Source organism: Parasteatoda tepidariorum, chromosome 8 (assembly GCF_982258835.1).
Source record: "Parasteatoda tepidariorum strain Cologne lab strain chromosome 8, Ptep-v5.0, whole genome shotgun sequence".
NCBI classification, from domain to species: Eukaryota; Metazoa; Arthropoda; class Arachnida; order Araneae; family Theridiidae; genus Parasteatoda; species Parasteatoda tepidariorum.
This window is the reverse complement of record NC_141762.1, coordinates 78781439-78801291: the sequence shown is the minus strand read 5'-3', so window position 1 is coordinate 78801291 and position 19853 is coordinate 78781439. Positions and strand designations below refer to the sequence as shown.

Genomic DNA, 19853 nt, shown 5'->3' with positions numbered 1-19853 from the left:
TTGTTTTTAAATATTTGTATGGCTTATAAATTCATAAAGAGCATTAAGAACTAAACAAAATTAAGTGTTCCTTTACTGGGTGTTCATTTACTGGTAAGAGCTGTTCCTTCACTGAATCTTCTTGCTACTTGTTATTTGAACCTCCAAAACTTTAAAACAATATTATGTAAGTTCTCTACAATTTTTTTACATAATTTGCAATTAGTAACAAATATGTTGACACTGTCGTTTAACTAAAATTACGAATTTTGAAATTAATATGATTTTTTAAAAGGCAAGCGAAGCTTAAGTGTTCCTTCACTGGTTAGTTTACCCTATATTATCGTTTTTATTTTTAATATTTTCAATTAAATTAGTATTTTCAATTAATTATTAATACATGGGGTGGATGGATCTTTAGAAATCAATGTGAAACTAGATGAAGAGGACTTTTGTATATTTCGTAAATAACATTTTATATATTGGTATCAGTAACTCAGTTATTACTCTCCAATCTAAGTTATCCTTTCTCGTTGAATTGGTAAGATAATGAAAATTATTTTTTCTCAGTAAGTAAGCATTTAGTCGATATCCAAGAGCACATAAAATCTATTCAATTATTTTTACTAAATGAAAGCTTTGAAAGAAATTTTTTTGAAAGAAAGAAATCATTTTTTTGGATTAAGGTAAATTTCTGAAACTTAAGTTCAATTACTAGACCAATTACTATTAAGTTCAATTATTACTCAATTATGTTAAGTTACTAGACCTTCCTCTATTATGTTACGCAATACGGCATAAAAAATAGAACGGATGAATTACTTTAGATCTAATAATCTGAGTTTCACATAACTTCCATCGTAACAGTTCAAGAGATTCAAATTGAATATGCTAGCTTATTAATTGAAGCAATGTTTTAAACTACAAAATTAGACAACAAAAAAAATACTTACTTTCTTTTCCGATTTTGACTTTTGACTTTCAAAATCGAGAGAGGGATAACCATAATACGGAAACAGGTTTCTAATTGTTTAAGTCGGAAAGTGGACGAAAATATGGGCTCTTTAATGTTAATTTCAATTTTTTCTTATTTTATCATGTCTAGGAAAATGTTCAAGCAGATCAAGAGGGTTTAATGCGCAATTTCTAAACTTGTTTGCAAAGACAATACAATTATTATGCTCATTCTAGTTCATTTAATTCAATGTAATAGTTATTGTATTTTATGTTTATTTATTATTTTATTTTCCAAATGTCTAAAAATTTCAAATTGCAAAGCGTACAAATTTCTTTTTATTTAAAACTACATAATTTTAAACAACAAAATGCAAAATTTGGACAAAATAGCCTGAATTGTCTCGAAGCAATGACATTTCAAAAAAAGGGCATATCTTTAACTTTGTGTTAATCAAAAAGTATTCAGCTGATTCCGTTTAGATTTTGGCTTTTATTATTTGAAATTACACTCTTTAGAAAACCAAATAAGTCTTTGTGTACCCTAACATTTAAAATATTTTTCAGCCATTATATATAATAATTTATTACTGCTATTATATAATTAAATGAAAAAATAATTATTATTTTTAATTAATTATATCTTTGCATTGCTCAAAATTTTTTTTATCTCTTTTTAATAGTTCCAGCATAAGCGAAAACTGAAAATTTACGTCAATGAGTTCAAAACTTCGATCACTCTCTTGTTCTAAGGATTCGGCCAGGATATTACTCCCTCCCCCCTTATTCTTAGGGCCACAGTTCCATTTAAATTATGCATCCATACTGAGAGAAAATATTATTTTGTATTTCATTTTTAATTTAAAATATGGTTAGTCCAAGAAAATAGTCTCCCAAACCATTAAATTTGGGTTTTAATACGTGACAATCCGATCACAATGTCAAAAGTCATTAAAATGTCCCATTATTTTCCTTTTTTTAACTGTTTTTGAACTTTATCAAAATTTAGAATTACTTCTGTATCTCTGGGATCCATTAGTTTCGAAAGTTGGTTATAAGTCTCCATTTTAAAATCAAAAGTTCTTCCCAAGAAGTATTTCATTTTAAGCCATACTCGATCCAGGAACTTGTACATCTTAACAAGACTAGAAAGGAAATTCATTAAATTAATACATAAACTACTATAAGTTAAAGTACTTTAAAAGTAATCCCAAAAATAAGAACCTGTTTTAAAATTAAGTTAGGTTTTAAAGTTAGATTTAGGTTTCAGTTTTTTGCTTCCATTTGCTATTCGTTTTGCTACTGAGAAAATACAATTGGGGACAATCATTAAAATGATATACCGATTGTCCTCAATTGTATTTTCTCAGTATCACCATATCTATATGCTATTAATTTATCCTCTCACGTTTAAACTGACGCAGGAGTACTAAAAAGATGATACAAAGTTCCTACCACTTACCCACTTACTAAAGTTACTTACCCACTTAGTAAGTTCCCACTTACTAAAAGGAAGATACAAAGCAGTTTGTTTTATGGTAAAAGAAAAATTGGGGTTTTAAATTTTTTGAGTTATCTTTCTGCGCAATGCATTACAGAAAATATTGCACATTTTGTAAATTAAACCCTTACAACTTCAAAATTATATTTACCGTTTTGACTCCGGATTATATTTTATTCCATTCACTGCGAAAAAAAAGACTTGTCTCTTAATCAATTAAGCAGCAATATCAAAAAAGTAAATAAATATTTTAAAAAAATGCTTTTTATGTACAAAACTCCTCACAGCTTCTGAATTCTAGTGTCCGGAATTTGAATTGACTTGATACAGTCCGAAATATACACCACAGACTATTACTATTTGTTTCGATAGCATTATTTCGATTTATTCCTTTTTCACACTCTTTAACCGAAACCCGAAATACGAAGTTGTAAAACTTTTAGCCACTTACTAAGAGAAGGAAACCTAAAGTTTTCCCATTGTATGGAACTCTTCTTCATTTTTTTTGATTATCCAAGTTAAGCCCTATCACTACGCTTTTGGATCCACTGTTTCACCATTTTGTCATTTTAGGAAACAAAAAACAAGTGTAAAAGATTGTTATGTACTGTATTAGAAAACATGAATTATAAACAAGCTTATAAGCTCTTTGGTGTGTTGTTAGATGGATTTGTGTTACCCTCTATTCAGAAACTCAAAAAAATGAAGATTTGTTAAGCAGTTCATTAAAAAGAAGTGTTACGTAACTGTGGGTTACAAATAGATGCATTCTCTGTTTTCAATTTTCCCTACCCTAGACTCTATTTTCCCAACACTACGTTTTTGGATTAGCTGTTTCGCCATTTTATCATTTTAGGAATCAAAAAACAAGTGTAAAAGATTGTTAAGTACAGTATTAAAAACATGAATTATAAACTAGCTTAAAAGTATTTTGCTGTGTTGTTAGATGGATTAATGCTACAGTTTTTTTTTAAAAAAAACTCAAAAAAATGAAGATTTGTTAAGCAGTTCATTAAAAAGAAGTGTTACGTAACTGTGGGTTACAAATAGATGCATTCTCTGTTTTCAATTTTCCCTACCCTAGACTCTATTTTCCCAACACTACGTTTTTGGATTAGCTGTTTCACCATTTTATCATTTTAGGAATCAAAAAACAAGTGTAAAAGATTGTTAAGTACAGTATTAAAAACATGAATTATAAACTAGCTTAAAAGCTTTTTGGTGTGCTGTTAGATGAATTAGTGCTACAATTTTTTTTAAAACTCAAAAAATAGAAAATTTGTTAAGCAGTTCATTAAAAAGAAATGTTGCGTAATTGTGGTTTACAAAAAGATGCATTCTCTGTTTTCAATTTTTTAAATCGTTTTTAAGGAAAATATTTTTATTTATAAAAAGTGTACTGTTTTTACATCCCTCTATGTATAATTTTTAATTTTCGGATAAAACATGGAAAACAAATTCGCACATTAGGGATTTTTCATTAATAGTTAAGCGATGAATAAATGCTACCAAACTCTAACAACCAATATCGTAATCAATCTGAACTAGCAATAGATTAAAGTCATCAAAAGACAGTTTATTTCTCGTGCGAGACTTTCATATGTTTTCTTTTAGCTTCCCTAAATAAACTCGTCATTAGAGATCTTAAATTTATTTGTTCTTCAAGTGACTTTGATTAAGATTCATCTCAATTTGATTATTATTCCTTACAAAATAAAACTATTTGCAACTTCCTCTGTGAATAGATTTTTTTTTTCTTTATTTCTAAAAATATTATAAAAATATCTATTAAGAGTGGCTATTACAGATTAAAGAAAATACGGAAAAATATTATGCAAATTTAAAGTAAATACAGAAACGACTGGCATACCTGAATTTGTTACCTCTCATTTTCAGATATACATCAATACAATAAGCAGGTAAATAGTGCTCATATATATTGAAAATTTGGAACAAGATAGGGTTTGTTATGCACGCACATGATGGTTTAGAGAACCCTTTTGGTAGCACTTGCATTTCTGACAAAAGTAACATTTCCGATATGAAATCGTCGTACGTTACACGAAATGGTCCACCTGAATTATTCACTACCAGTGGAGATTGCAACCTATATAAAGAAAATTATTTAAAAATTTTTTTTCAAAAAAATAAGCAAATAAATAGATAAAATGACAATAAAAACTATAATCTAATAAATTCCTTTTACATAATATGATATTTTTAGTCACAATTAAATAATTATCTCTTAAACAATATTTTATAACTGTCATTCAACAGCCAGCTCAATTTTAAATTTACGACTATCTCTGTAATTACCAGACAGAGCAGCCTTGTAATTTTGATTTTGATTCCAATCCTGCAGTCAAAAGAACTCCTGCAAGTATTGGGAGAAAAAGTTACCTACGTGGCGGATTTTTTGATGGAACTAATCCCCATTTGCGTTACATGGAGAGGAAAACCACGAAAACCTCCACGGTTAACCCGAAGGCAAGGGGTTTCTAACCCATGATCTGTCTACCATTAAGGATATTTTTACGCCAGCACTGTCGTCGGTACGAGCCGGTAGCGCAATTCGTATCGACCAGCCAGCCGATATATAGCTCTCCCCTGAGCCACCATGACACAACAATATTGATGTTATGTAGAAGTGTCCAAAATTTATGAAAACGGTCGGATACCTCAAGAAATGCACATGAAATAAAAAAATTTAAAAATACACACTTAAAAAATTATGAAAAGGTGCTTTTAATGATATGGAACTCAATCCTGGAAGAGGAATAGAGCAATTTCAAAGTATTAAATAGGAACCCCTATTTTTTATTGCCAATTTGGATTCTCCAGAAATCACAATTCGACTTTTCAATTATTGAATCATAATACATAGATGACGCTTTAAGTGCAAAATGATATTCTCTTAAAAATTGTTTAAAATAGAGATATCGCTAGAAATACATTTAATATTGTAAAAATAAAAATGGACATATGTTTCGAGAATCCTATCTAATGACATCGAACTCGATTCTCTTCCTTACTCCTTGGAGCTAAGATGACTCCTCGAAATACGGCCTAGTTTGGAGGAGGTAGTCGAGTTAGATGTCATTAAATGCATGCTTAGAAAAAAATTTTTACCTGTATTTTTAAGTTTTTTGAATCGAATTTCTTGAGATTTTTGACCGTTTTCAGACATTCTGGACACGTATAATCAGACTGCAGTAGAATTAAGAATTAACAATCAATAGCAACACCAACCGTTAATATTAACAGACGAGCCAAAATCGAAGGAGAACTATTGGCTTTGAATCATAAAGAAAAGTAAATTGTCCTGAAACAGACAGTTGACGATAGCGATAAATCCCCCTATTTCTATGGATACCAGAACTATGACGGTGCCTTTTAACGTTGCGCACCGACTGCTTTTACTTTCCAGACAAGCTGGTACCCATTGATCTGACGCCACCGGTAAGAGATCGACAATACTTAACAATGTAAGTTCAGTTAGGAGCATGGCCGAGTGGTTATAAAATGATAGCTCAGTTCCTTTACAACTGTTCCATTCATTCTATAGAATTATATCGTCAAATATGCCTAAAACTTTTCAATCTTAAAAGAAAAGTTTACAATCAAGGCACGACAGCGCGAAGCGCTACCGCTCAGCCACCGGGCGTCAGATGATTTTTTAATAATCTTCATCACATCATATGCTCGGATATTTCTTCGTCTCCTTTTTTTTTTCTTTCTTTTTTTTTTTTTTTTTTTAGTTCCGTGTCTAACACGATACAATGACGGTCTACAGTTTAAATAATACAATAAAACTTTGGAGGATCCAACAAAAGCAGAAAATTTATAAGCAATCTAAATAAAACTTATTATTTAATGTTTTTATTTCATTCATTGACATTTCCCCCTAACCCAATTATCAGAATACATTTTAGGGCATTCTAGTTAAACTTACAAACTCGGCTCACCACCGAAGGATATCTTATCAGTCATCTTACCATCAGTCATCAAATGCCAGAACTTGCAAAACTCATCTTCAAAGCTTTAGGAAGTATTTAACACTGAAGACAACAACAACAACATTTTATTCATTTTACTATTTTATTTTAAAATTTTCATTTCAAGTTTATGTTTTCATTAATTAGAAATTTTGCAATTAAGTATGGAACAATACATTTACAGAATGATCCAACGTGTAGTATTTAAACCAAATCCAAATCGAAATTTTTTAACAAACAAGAGTGTTGAAAAATTAAATTATATATAGGGTGATTATGATTAATGTTCAAGTATCAAAATGCTATTAAAAAGAATCACTGATCAAAATGATGTCAAATTTAAACGCAATATTATTAAAGAAAAGGTTAAGCGTATGGCATAAGAATAGTTCCAAAATTTTAGCGCAACAGATGGCGCGGTAAGAATCATAATTCAAAATGGTTCGACTACAAATGAATCGTAAAACAACGTCTATAGTGCCATTTGTACATTAAACGCATTGTACTTTTCAGTGTGCATGGCTGTACTGGTGTGATACTATTAGTTACGTAAGCCTATCCATCACAGCAAGAACAACAGGTGAGAAAATCAGTTTATAATAATCCTGAGTCCAAAGTGTACATAAAAAGTGTCAATCAACTCGGCTTTTGTCATGACTTGTCATAAGACCGGCGCAAAATATTTTCAATGTGCTGCCCATCCCTTTCAGCTACAAGATGAAATCGAGAGACAAAATGTTCAATAACTGATAGAAGTGTCTCTGGGATCACCACGTGGGGTCAATGCGTGTCTTAAATCCAGGTAATTTTGCTATCAACTAAACTAAACTTTGCTATTAACTAAAATGTCCCACGGCGTTTTATTGCACACTCCAAAAAATTCAAAATCAAAAGACTCTCCTGTTGCAGGTTAGCAGGAAGCAACTTCTACACATGGGTAATTTTGCATGGGTAGCAATGCAGGATATTTCTTAGAATTTTATGCACCGTGCTCACTAACATGTTTAATTTTCGAGACACCTGTACTGCTGCGACCACTTCCTCAAATGACGTCGTAAAATTTTGGATTTCAATCTGTATTTCTTTTAAATCTTTACATTTAAGTCATATGAGCCTTTCACAGTACATATTAACTTTATAAAACAAAAAGTGGAAATGTTATTATATAGTGAACATTGTTTTCTAAAACTATAATACACATTTTTTTTACTTAAATATGTGCTTTTTAGAGATTTTAATTATTTTAAATACAAATTTATTTATTCTTTTTAAATAAATTTATTTATTCTTATAAAATGTATATGGCAGAACTAAGTTCTTTGACTCTTAAATAAAAACAACTCAAATTATTGAGAATTTAGTAAAGAAAATTAATAAAACTTTTTATTAAAAAAAATTAATTTTCATTTAAAAGATTGTCTAAAAGAACATACTTTTTAGTAGCAACAGCCCATGCAGAAACTATGTGACATCGCGCGGAAATGTCTACAGGCACTAAATCGAAACGTTGTTCTGGATCTACAAAAAGCACCCTTCCAAAACCTTTACCTACCTGAAAAGTAAGATATTTAGATTTCCTGTTTACCCAAAGTCTCTTACAGTTTATCCTCATGCAAATTTATCACTCAATATTAATAAAAATCTTACGCGATGTTGTTTTGGTTGTCCCGCTGTAAGTTACAATTTTTTTTGTGTGATAAAATCGTAATAGTTAGAAGCTTGAAAGTTCCTAGGAGTGTTAAAAAAAATTGCAGGGAGTACTACAGATTAAAAAACTTGATATTCAATAATTTGTTCGTGAATTATCAACTGTTTAATTTGTAGTAAAAAATACGAAGCGGGACCTCCTGTTCGCAGAAATGTAACGAAAGAGATAGAATTCGTAGAACTGAAAGAGTTACTTTTCACTTGTAAGCTTGACACAAGTTTTTTTTTTCTTTTCTGAAATCTTATCTTGTTCGAAATTTTAATTGCTTTTCTTTCGAGAATCCTTCCTCGCTTTTGTTTTGCTTTAAATAATATATAGAGAGAGATATAGATACAGATATATAGATAGGTAGATAGAACCGATTCGTAAAATTCCCGATTGACCCAGAAAGAAATCTGTTGCAATTTTTCGTTTTGTTACTGGACATGATTGCCTCCGTAAACATCTTCATTCCATCAATGTCACATCGGACTCTCTATGTACTCAGGAAATGGACTTTTGTCATCTTCTCATCTGCCATGCTCCTCCCCATATTTCAGTTTGGGAGCGTTATTGGGTGGCGAGAGCCGCCCTAAGTTTATAGATTTACTGATGTCACATTGTTCTTGTTATGTTTTTGATTGTGATTTCAGGTGTCTTGTAACTTGCCATTGGAAATAAAAAAATAAAAATAAAAAATTGAAAGTGTATAGATATATATACACACTATTTGGAAGAAAGTGACAGGACACGACACTATAACGACATAAACCCATATTTATTAAAATTAATAGGAGGTAGGGCCTCCTTTGGCTGCGATCACAGCTGCAACCCTTCTGGGTATGCTTTCCACTAAATTAGCCACAGTGGCAAGAGGAATTTCCTTCCAAATATTAAACACGAAGTTACATAGTTCATGCTTGCTTTTGGGGAGTGGGGTGCAGGCCCTCAACCGACGGTCCAATTCGTCCCAGAGATGTTCAATTGGGTTAAGATCAGGGCTCTGCACCGGCCACTCCATGCATACCAATCAAGAGTCCTCCTTGCAACATGGGATCTTGCGTTGTCGTCTTGATACAAGCAATCATCCATACCGTACGTTGCCCACAAGGTAGGAAGGACATGATTGTTGAGAATATCACAGTATCCATCGGTATTCATCTTACCATCAACCTTCACCAGTGGGCCAGCCCCGTAGCCCCGTACCAGGAGAAACAGGCCCATACCATCAATCCTCCTCCACCAAACTTTACAGTTGGTCGATACAGTAATGAATGAGAAATATGTATATATATATATATATATATATATATATATATATATATATATATATATATATATATATATATATATATATATATATATATATATATATATATATATATATATATATATATATATATATATATATATATATATATATATATATATATATATATATATATATATATATATATATATACTAGCTGTACCCTGCGTGCGTTGCAACGCTTTCAGTTTGAATTTAAATTTTGTATTTAAGTGTGTAAATGAGATTTGTGGATTTGTGATTATGATTTGAATAGAGAATTTTATTTAATGGTGAAAAAACCAGTGATAGTCTCAACAGTTAATTCTCCAGGATATCGTTAGTGCATTTTCAAACAGACATGTATGGTGATGCACACCGACCATGAAACATATTTTGGATGATGATCTGAAATAATTCTGGATCAATGGCGTCATGAATATTTCTGCTGATATGAGCTGACCAATTTGTCCTGGTGTCAGTTTTTCAATAAGCCAAATCATGTGGCAATTCTCTTTTTCTGCCGTTCAATAAAATGCATCAAACACCGTGTCTCTCTAAAAACATGACTTTTCGCAATAAAACCAAGTTTAGAGCTTAATATTTGTTTTAACTCACGTGTGATAATGTATCATGAAGATCCGATGATGTTTGCCTAAGTTACTAAAGCTCTTTAATTTTAGCTCAAGCAGGATTGCATGTGAATGTAATAAATAACTCTAGCTGTCCATAAGCGCACCGATACTTGTAGCAGCACCGAATGAAGTCATTTGGAAACACGAATGTACTGACCTATATTCGCCAAGAAAAGTTTCTATTGATTTGCTTGACCCGATAACAACGTTGATAATGGCTCGGCTGGCGACGTTAAATCTGGTAGTTACACTTTGCCTCCAGAACAGCAAATTCCAGCTGTTTCATTCTTAAATTTGAGAGCACTACAAAACATACATAATTGATCAATTTTTCCGATGATGACGCTTGGGTGAAAGACTATAGTTGGTTGTCGGATCATAGTGAAATGCACTCAGATTCAAATCAGAGTATTGGCAGCGTCTGAATAGCGAAGTGCGTTCTTGATTAATTTTTATTCTTGCATCCCGTTGCTCTGATGTTTCCGACGTACGGGCTTGATAAGTGCGTAGTTGATTTGTTAACAGTCTTCTTTCCCGTTGCTCTGATGTTTCCAAGGAACAGGCTTGAGTAGTGCGTAGTTGATTTGTTAACAGTCTTCTTTCCTGTTTCTCAGACGTTTCTAAGGAACGGGCTAAAGCATTGTGTTCTCGATTAGTTTCAAGTCTTTCTTCCCGTTGCTCCGATTTTTCTGAAACACGGTTAGTTCTCTTCTTGCGTGCTTGAGATGTTGATCGACTAAGAGCGATTCGTTTAGGCGGCATATTTTTGCAAATATTCTCTTTCAAACAAAAAGAAATGTAGAAGTTGACAGTGATCGCAAATTTGCTAATTCGAAAATTCACGTATTTATTTTAAATAATAAAAAAGCAATAAAAATGAAATAAATTAAATAAGAAATATAATAATGATAAAATTTAAAACAAAAATCTATTTTTGGTAAAAATATACTTGTGGGTGCCCCTTGACGAAATTGGTAACTTATGTTTATCACCATTCCTGTTTGCGCGGAACACCGCGGTAACAGGAATGGCTGCCGAAACATAATGATATTTTAATAATACATTGGAAAATTTCAGCAAGACATCGGCCAAAACTTTATAAAATTGTAATGAACCCAATGTAAGCAAAATTAATGAACCCAATAAAATGCATTTTGAATCGAAATAAAAATTAATGGAGTAAGCACAGAAAGAAAAGGAAGAAAAAAAACATCTCACTTATTCATTAAGCTTGAATTTCCTCAGTTTTAGGTGCACAGAATTCTCTAATAGCAGTAAGATACTGTCTAAATTTATCATGAATAGAATCTGTGTTCCTCCATCGCCACATAAATTTGGCGAAATACGAATTGAAAATGGCGTCTGTGGTATCGGAATGGCGGTGACATTTTTTTCTAAAGTCCTTTTTTTATGACTGCCCACATACCTTCGATCCTATTGATCAGAAGCAAAAGTAACCTAACCAGCCGGTATCCAACATAGAACTAACGGACTTCTGAAATTACATATACCGTTGAACATTTAAAAATAACGCTGAAATTTAAACGAATCAGAATCACGATTGGGATTCAACATCGGCCAGCTTGGAGATCAACCGCTATCACAACTTGGTGAGAGTCAAGGGGCACCCTCAAATATAGTCTACTTCTATTTTTTAAATGAAATAATTAAAATGAATGAGAATTCGCAAACTTTGTAATAATAAACAATCTAATAGTTTTCAAATGACAACTGTCAGCAATGAAAAATTGCATACTGAATTGAGCTAAAATTGCATACTAAATATAAATAATTATTAAAAGCGTGCAAGATGAATAAAATTTGCTTTTGCCTTGATTTTTATTAAACAGTTTTCACAATACTAAATCCGTGATACGACCAATAATTACGAAACTTATTCTCGTTGATTTTACGTGCTTGTGCTCACCTGAAATAAAGAACCGAATTATGATTAAATATTAAAATATATGTAATTTACTTTTCTAAAAGAATAGAGCTATAAGATAGAAAATATCACTGTTGTTATCTTCAAGATATTTGAAAACTGATTCGTGTACAGCAAAATTTAAAACAATGGCTAACTTTTAACCAATCAGAAAATTCCATTTCGATTTTCGCTGATACCGCTGGAACGGTTTGTGGCAGAATGTTCTATTGTGAATCTAAACCATTCTCGAATCCTTCTGAAGGTACACAGAAAATTTCATTTAAATCAGTCCAGCCGTTTAGGAGGAGTTCAGTGACATACACACGAACAGTCGAAATATATATATAAAGATATATATATATATATATATATATATATATATATATATATATATATATATATATATATATATATATATATATATATATATATATATATATATATATATATATATATATATATATATATATATATATATATATATATATATATATATATATATATATATATTTCTCATTCATTATTTTTTTACATAAAATATTTTCAAATGTAAATACTACTGTGGCGAAAACATTGCTGATTTTTTTTTCCTTTTAACATAGAAAATTTTGCAGAATCACTTACCGCCATTGAAAGGGTTACCATGCCACTGCCTCTTTCGACGTAACCCTGCAAGTACGATAAACTTTAGATTGAATAAAAAAAACTTCATGCGATACTTAGTATCTTACCAAGTATCTTGGCAGTAAAAAATTTTGCAAAATAATTTAAAAGTATTAATTACACATATTAATAAAAAGAATTCCCACTCAGTTGAATCAGTTAGAGCCCCTGACGGGGCTGATGCTAAGATAACCACCACATATGAGTATGAGTATTAATAAAAAGAATCTTTCGGTAGTTTCCGAAATTTTTTTTAACATATTTTTTAACACATTTTTTTAACATATTTTTTGAGTAATGGACTAATGAGTACAGTTTCTTCTAATTTCTTCTGTCCTCAAAATTCATAGATCTCCTAATATTATTTGAATCGAAGTTCAACAGAATTCATGAAGAAATTAGTATGATTAGCGCATGACATGCACACCAAAAATCCCGAAACTCAGAAATGACGACGTAATAAATCTTAATAATCGTAATAATCTTAGAGACGTAATAATTAAAAATTTTGCTTTCCCAAACTTGCCTTGTTTAATTTTGAAGTTATTACAGCTCTAGGAATAGTATTTATGAAGTAATTAATCAATATCCAAGTTCGGTGTACTATTCAATTTTCAGTTACAGTAACTTTCCTTTCATCCAATGCTATAAGAATCTAATCTTATTGACAGTACAAACTACGCAAAATCCCAACATAAAAACAAGCTTCCAATTAGTTTCTTATTAGTTTCCATTATATTAGGGGGACCGGAAAGTAACGTCGTTTCGGTGTGTTTGATATTTATTATCAAGATTTTATTTTTCATCAGTTACGTATTCACCCTCGTTAGCAACAACCTTTCAAAGCCGGATTGAAAATGAATTTTAAAAAAATGAATTGGTTTTCCAGGCTAACGAATATTTATTGCACCGAAACGACATTTCTTTCCGGTCCCGACATTTTCAAATTGAGTGCAACCATTTCCTCTTTAGGGATAAAAACATATTCTCATGGCTCAAGTTGTCACAACTTCCGGAGAACTTTAACTAGTGTAAGCTGACCAGCCTCCTCCCAAAACTAAAAAACTGGTAGCAAAATTTTTAAACGAACAATAGAAATCTCACCTTTTTACCTTTCCAATAATTTAAATATATATATATATATATATATATATATATATATATATATATATATATATATATATATATATATATATATATATATATATATATATATATATATATATATATATATATATATATATATATATATATATATATATATATATATATATATATATGTATATATATATATATATGTATATATATGTATATATATATATATATATATATATATATATATATATATATATATATATATATACATATATATATATATATATGTTAGAGAATATGTACGAGGGTTTTCTGTTCTCAGTAAATTAAATTGGTAATTAATTTTTCATCAGTAAATTAATTTTTCAAATATGCGTGAAATAATTTTAGTACCAGTTTTTTAGTTTTGGTATGACGCTGGTAAGCTTAAAACTGGTGGAAGAGGAAAATATGCAAGGTTCTTTGTAGTGATCAATATTGAGTTACTCAAGAAAAGAAAATTAAGCATTTGGCTAAGAATAGCAAATTTATACTTTCGTCAGTTGGGGGGGGGAATTTCCAGCTCAAACCAATCCGTATTAAGTTCAATGATAGCCAACAAAAAAAAGGAAAACAAATCCTCTAACATTTATTTAACATACGGAAAACATTTAACCTTAACATGAAACATAAAAATGTCATAAGGAAAACACTTATTTGGGGACTAGTAACTAGCAAAAGACGAATACATTCTTGACCTACTAAACTTTTCTTTATGAGCTTAACCATCCCTGGGGTTAGGAACTGTAGATATTTGAATAAACTCATGCTACATTTCAGATTTTTTTCCACAGTACCGTACAGTTGAATACAATTAAGAATAACTTCTATGCAAGTACATGGCTCAACATAATTTAATATTTTTACTGTGTAGTAAACGTGAAATACGCCGTTTGACTATGGAGCCCTATAGTAACTCCTGTGTGCAAATAAATCAACGTACTTCTTTTATGCTTATTAACAAGCAAAAAATTACAAAACCCATACTCACCCGAAATGGTTCAAACCAACAAGAACCAATTATTGAAGGTCGAACGATTGCCACTGGTAAATCCTTAGCAAAGTCATTTAAAATATTTTCAGCTAGGCATTTGCTGAAGGTGTAATTATTGGGAAAATCGGGTTTAATCATATTTTTTAATCTTTCCAGCTCATCGCAGTTATCATTACTAAAAGAAAAAGATGTCGCATAAATTTAGAAAATGCAGTCTTAAAATAATAAACTAAAAAGAGTAAATCAAATTATTGTTCTTACTAGCACAATTTTCATGCTAATATTATATAAAAATACACATTGATTCAATAGCATATGTTGATACGATTGAGTTTTATATCATTAAGCAATATCAAGCAAATTAAAAGTAAATTAACAATTACTCAGCAAGTAAATTGACTTAACAGTAAATTAACAAGCAAATTTTGAGTAAATTAACTTGAAAACTCGTCGAAAAGAGAGGAGCGTAGATTCAAAAATACCACTAACCTACAAGCAACGATTTAAGATCGAACGATTGCCACTGATATATCCTTACCTAAGTCACTGAAAATACTTTCAGACACCCTCAGTGGTAAACGGATCATGGGTTAGAGTCCCCTTGCCATCAGGCTAACAGTGGGAGGTTCTCGTAATCTTCCTCTCCATGTAACGCAAATGCGGATTAGTTCCATCAAAAAGTCCTTCATGGAGGCATATTTCTTCCAATACTTGAACCAGGAGTTCCCTTGTCTTCCGGGTTGGGTTAAAAATTACAAGGCTACAGAGTTGAGCAATAGTAGTTGTAAACCAAATTTTGGGCAGGTTTGAGCTACAGTTATAACTTGAAACTATTGTTTCTAGACTTCATTATAAATTGTTGAGCTAAGATAAGATTCTCTAAACTCTTGCTAATAAAATCAATAATGTACACTGAATAAACTGTGATGTAATATCTCTCCGAAATCGATTTTAAAATACCTTAAAAATTGTGTGAAGGATTATTTTTTTTCCAAATTAATACTAAAATGAGCTTTCATATACAATTTAAAGGGCGCATGAAAGCTCTAAACACCGAAAATTCGGAACTTTTACTCCAAGATCACTCGCCCTCACATCATACGTTAAATATTTTTTCTTCCAAAAACTCTAATGTTCGTACGTTTTGATTTCACCTGTAAGTGCTTACAATCAATATAGAGTTGACAAGTATTTGAGCCTGTCTTCAATGTCACTTTTCAACTGCAGAAACTAAAGTCCGCGTTTAAAATATGTATGCAGGATTTTAGCTGTGCAATAAGGATATTTATATTTCACTGCATTAAACATTAAACATTACTGCATTAAATAATTGTATTACGTATAATTTCTTCCCGCTCTTGCTGTGTTTAAGCTTAGTTTGAATTCGTCTTACTATTCTCTCTGCACGTCTGATTTACGAACACATTTTATTTAAAAATTTAGGACATGCAACCAGCATAAATTACTGATTCTTACTTTTTATTGTCTCGCAAAAATAACCTTTCTGATTCTTATATGTATCCTATCTAACTGTAAATATAAATTTTAGTGTTATTAAATAGCAAATATGATAGTTGGTGGAGGTTACTTTACACCAAGAAGTTTAAAAGAACAGTCTAGGTGTTTTACAGCACCAAGAACTATCCTTGGGTTTCGGTGTAGTTGAACACTTAGTAGTACATCACTTTGGTGTTAAGTAGTAGCCACCATTTTTAATGTAGAGATACACAGAAAATTTTTGCAATGTAAATACATAAAATTATTTTGTGGTTCCTTCTTCTATGACACAAACAAGTCGGCTACGAGTAGTTAAGACCATTACAGTCTTCTGTACAGTACACATTTGGTCCAAACATACACATTTGGTCTGAGTCCACTTTTTTTGATGCGCTATTAAAAAAAGAAATATGTGTCGCCATCTTACATATTTTTGAATACAGAGAAAACAAACGAAAGTAAGCTAATGTAAAGAAAAAAATAAAATAAATATAATTGCAAGCTTTACTTGAGAATATCACATTTAGGTAAACTAAATGTGATCTTTATGATATATAATTAATTAAGCATAGTGTGTATGTAATAATGAGGTTATATATCATGGTATTGATTGTTATCTTTTAGAAACAAAAATGACAATTCAAGATTACAAAAATCTTCAAGTAATATTGCTTCACAAACACAACTTGAAATACCATACAAATATAAAATGCTTAAAAAGCAGAGACGCTGAAAAGTGTTCGCCAAAAATGTTAAACCCGCAACTATTCGTAAAAGTTTTAAATGATGAAAAAAGAATTGGTAAACCCAAAATTTTTTCAGCGTTTTTAAGATTTTTATACTTTACCTCAATGCATCCATATACCTCTTCGCTTTAAAAGGTAATCTATAAACATGTTCTTCAATTACAGTTCGATTACAGTTTGAATATGCAGACGAAGTGTAAACTAACACCTAAAAAGGAAATAATTTATTCCGATTAAATCGTTTCAAAAAAATAAAATAATAAAAAGTTCATAATAAATAATATTGATCCTTTAATAAAAGAAAACTGTATTTTTTAAACCATTTTTACTGCTTCAACTTTCCAATTCATTTGCAGTTTAAAAACTGATGCGCTGATGATTCATGATGTATACCATCATGAATGCCAGCAGATTTATATCATCGTAATCATATTTAGATTCATGCATCCATTTAATTATTATACACAATATCATGGAATGTTTGCAAATTGTTGATGACCAGACTCATTATATCTCTAACTTACCATCGAGTTTTCAAACCATTGTTGCCGTGTAAAATTTTTGAAGTTTTAAATGAGATGCATAAATCTGAACATTTGAGAAATAATGTACCTTTTAAGTAGAAAAATATTATCAGACATTGCTAATCTCAATGTATTGAATATAGTTGCAGATAAATTATATGGGTGGGTGTATCTGAAATATGACCTTTACCAAAACGCTATGCTAATCACAAGCATTACCACACAAATTCATTAGCACAATTTCTAATTTTCTGTAAAACGACGACTTGAATCCAAATATGACTCCTATTTACCTTAATCTCATCTTCTACAGTTTTCTCAGAACTCTCCCCTCACGTTTATCACTTTTCAATATTTTTACGGCCATGACTTTAATTTGGAGAGGGAGGTTATTTAAACCGTCCATTTAGTTTCTTATGGCGTAAGAAAGGTGAAAAGTTTTAATACATATGACAAAAGCAGCGGTGGCTCAGAGAATAGAGCATTCGCCTTCCAATGAGGTTTGAATCCCTGCAATGGTTGGTCGGTAGGAATTCTGCACCTGGGTCACACCGCCCACAGTGCTTGCTAAAAAGATCCCCAGTTGATCATGGGATGGAGTCCTCTAGATTCGGGCTAACCATGGAAGGCTTCGTGGTTTTTCTCACAATGTAAAGTAAATGCGAGTTAGTTCCATCAAAAAGTCCTCCACGAAGGCTAGTTTTTTCCGATGGTTCATCCAGGAGTTTTCTTGACTTCAGGGTTGGGTTCATAATTTCAAGGCTACTAAGTTGAACGTTAGTAGGCATAAGCACAGAATTGGATCAGCTATTTAACACCGGTTATAAAATATAAGACAATAAAATACATAGGGCAATTCCAGCAAGAAGGAACATTTTGAAGAAATTAACCTCGAAGGTTTCCAACTGGATGAAAATCAGCAATTTTGGCACAATTCATAATTTTCGACTTTTTTATTACCCATGTTTCAACTAGATTAGCGCACTGGCTTTCCAAAACTCATTAAATTTTAATCTACATTTAAAAATGAAGTTTTTTTTTTTGTATACTGACAGGCGAAACTGAAACTGGTAGTTAACCCTCGAAAATGGAAATGACACTAAAAGGCTTTTTGTTTCGCTTTGAGTATTTTAAACTTTATTTATTTGAATAAATCATATTTATAAAACAAGCAAAATTCATTTTCAGAAATAGATTTTCAAATTAAAATTTTTTTTGTTGATAGAATTATCCATTTCAGATTTTTCTTGCATTTTAAATGCTTTATCTGATGAATGCTGATTTTGAGAAAATTTCTTTATTTTAACACATTACAAAAAAAATTATTACAAAAAATTTTTAAACTTTATTTGCTGATTTTGTCCAATGTTATCAACGTTTTGATCAAAATCAAAGCTCAAAGCTATGGTCCAAGTTTGATTTTGTTATTTTCATCAAGATTTAAGTAAGAATATTAAAACTCTTTCGTTAAAAAATCAATATTAAGTTCTATTCATATTCAATATTCTATTCAATATGCAAATCCATTTCCTTGTTTTTCTGAAATATTTTTAAGATTTTAGCTTAAAACACAAAGGATCACATTAATGATCAAGAAGAATATTATTTTGAAATTTATGCATTATAATTTATTGCTGTAAAGCTGTAAGCGAGATGGGAAACACTTGTGGTTTTTAAGTTTAAATTTGCCTTTATTTTGAAAAGTATTAATAAAAAAAATTTAACTTTGACTTAAATTTAAAATGTTAAGATCCCTACTTTTAAACATAAAATTAAAATCTGAATTATGCCTTATTAAAAACAATTGTGTCAAAAGCAGTCGGTTGCCTTAAATTGTGAGAAAAAAAAACAGTTAACTATTTTTTTCATAGTTTTTTAAATTTATTTTCAACATAGTACAGATTTCAACCCACCTATTCCCTCAGGAAACATTCCATACTGATAAAAATATTATGCACAATTTTGTACAAAAAAAGATCAAGGGGGAACACATCTGAAAACCCACTAACGGTCGAAATTGTGGCTTATTATTTTGTTTTACTATTGTTTGATTAAAAGTTTCATAATTTTGGAACTCTTCGGAAGGGAAAAAAGTCTTAAAATGTAAAAATTCAGTTGAAAAACTACAAAAAAAACACTGAAAACAATAGTTTTTAATGATTCTTTTTAATAATTTAATGAGACAGATCCCGCTACCGAAAAATCTCCTTTGCTTATTCATGTTTACGAAATTTTCATCTCTACAGCGCAGCATAAGGTATGTAACAGTTAAAATATTCCTTTCCCCTTAAAATCAAATTCACAGCAGCAGAATTATTGAAAAGTAATA

General features: G+C 30.7%; 1 protein-coding gene across 1 annotated transcript in view; it reads right to left on the bottom strand.

Moving 5' to 3' along the window:
• Window positions 1-19853, bottom strand: part of LOC122271069 (fatty acyl-CoA reductase 1) — a 34614-nt gene that overhangs the window by 5274 nt on the left and 9487 nt on the right. The window contains exons 5-10 of the mRNA XM_087169211.1: window positions 17102-17208; window positions 14755-14932; window positions 12591-12635; window positions 7863-7981; window positions 4305-4541; window positions 1949-2078 (exon numbers count right to left, since the gene is read on the bottom strand). Of these exons, the coding sequence (XP_087025337.1) occupies window positions 1949-2078; window positions 4305-4541; window positions 7863-7981; window positions 12591-12635; window positions 14755-14932; window positions 17102-17208 (816 nt within the window). The remainder of the gene's footprint in view (window positions 1-1948; window positions 2079-4304; window positions 4542-7862; window positions 7982-12590; window positions 12636-14754; window positions 14933-17101; window positions 17209-19853) is intronic.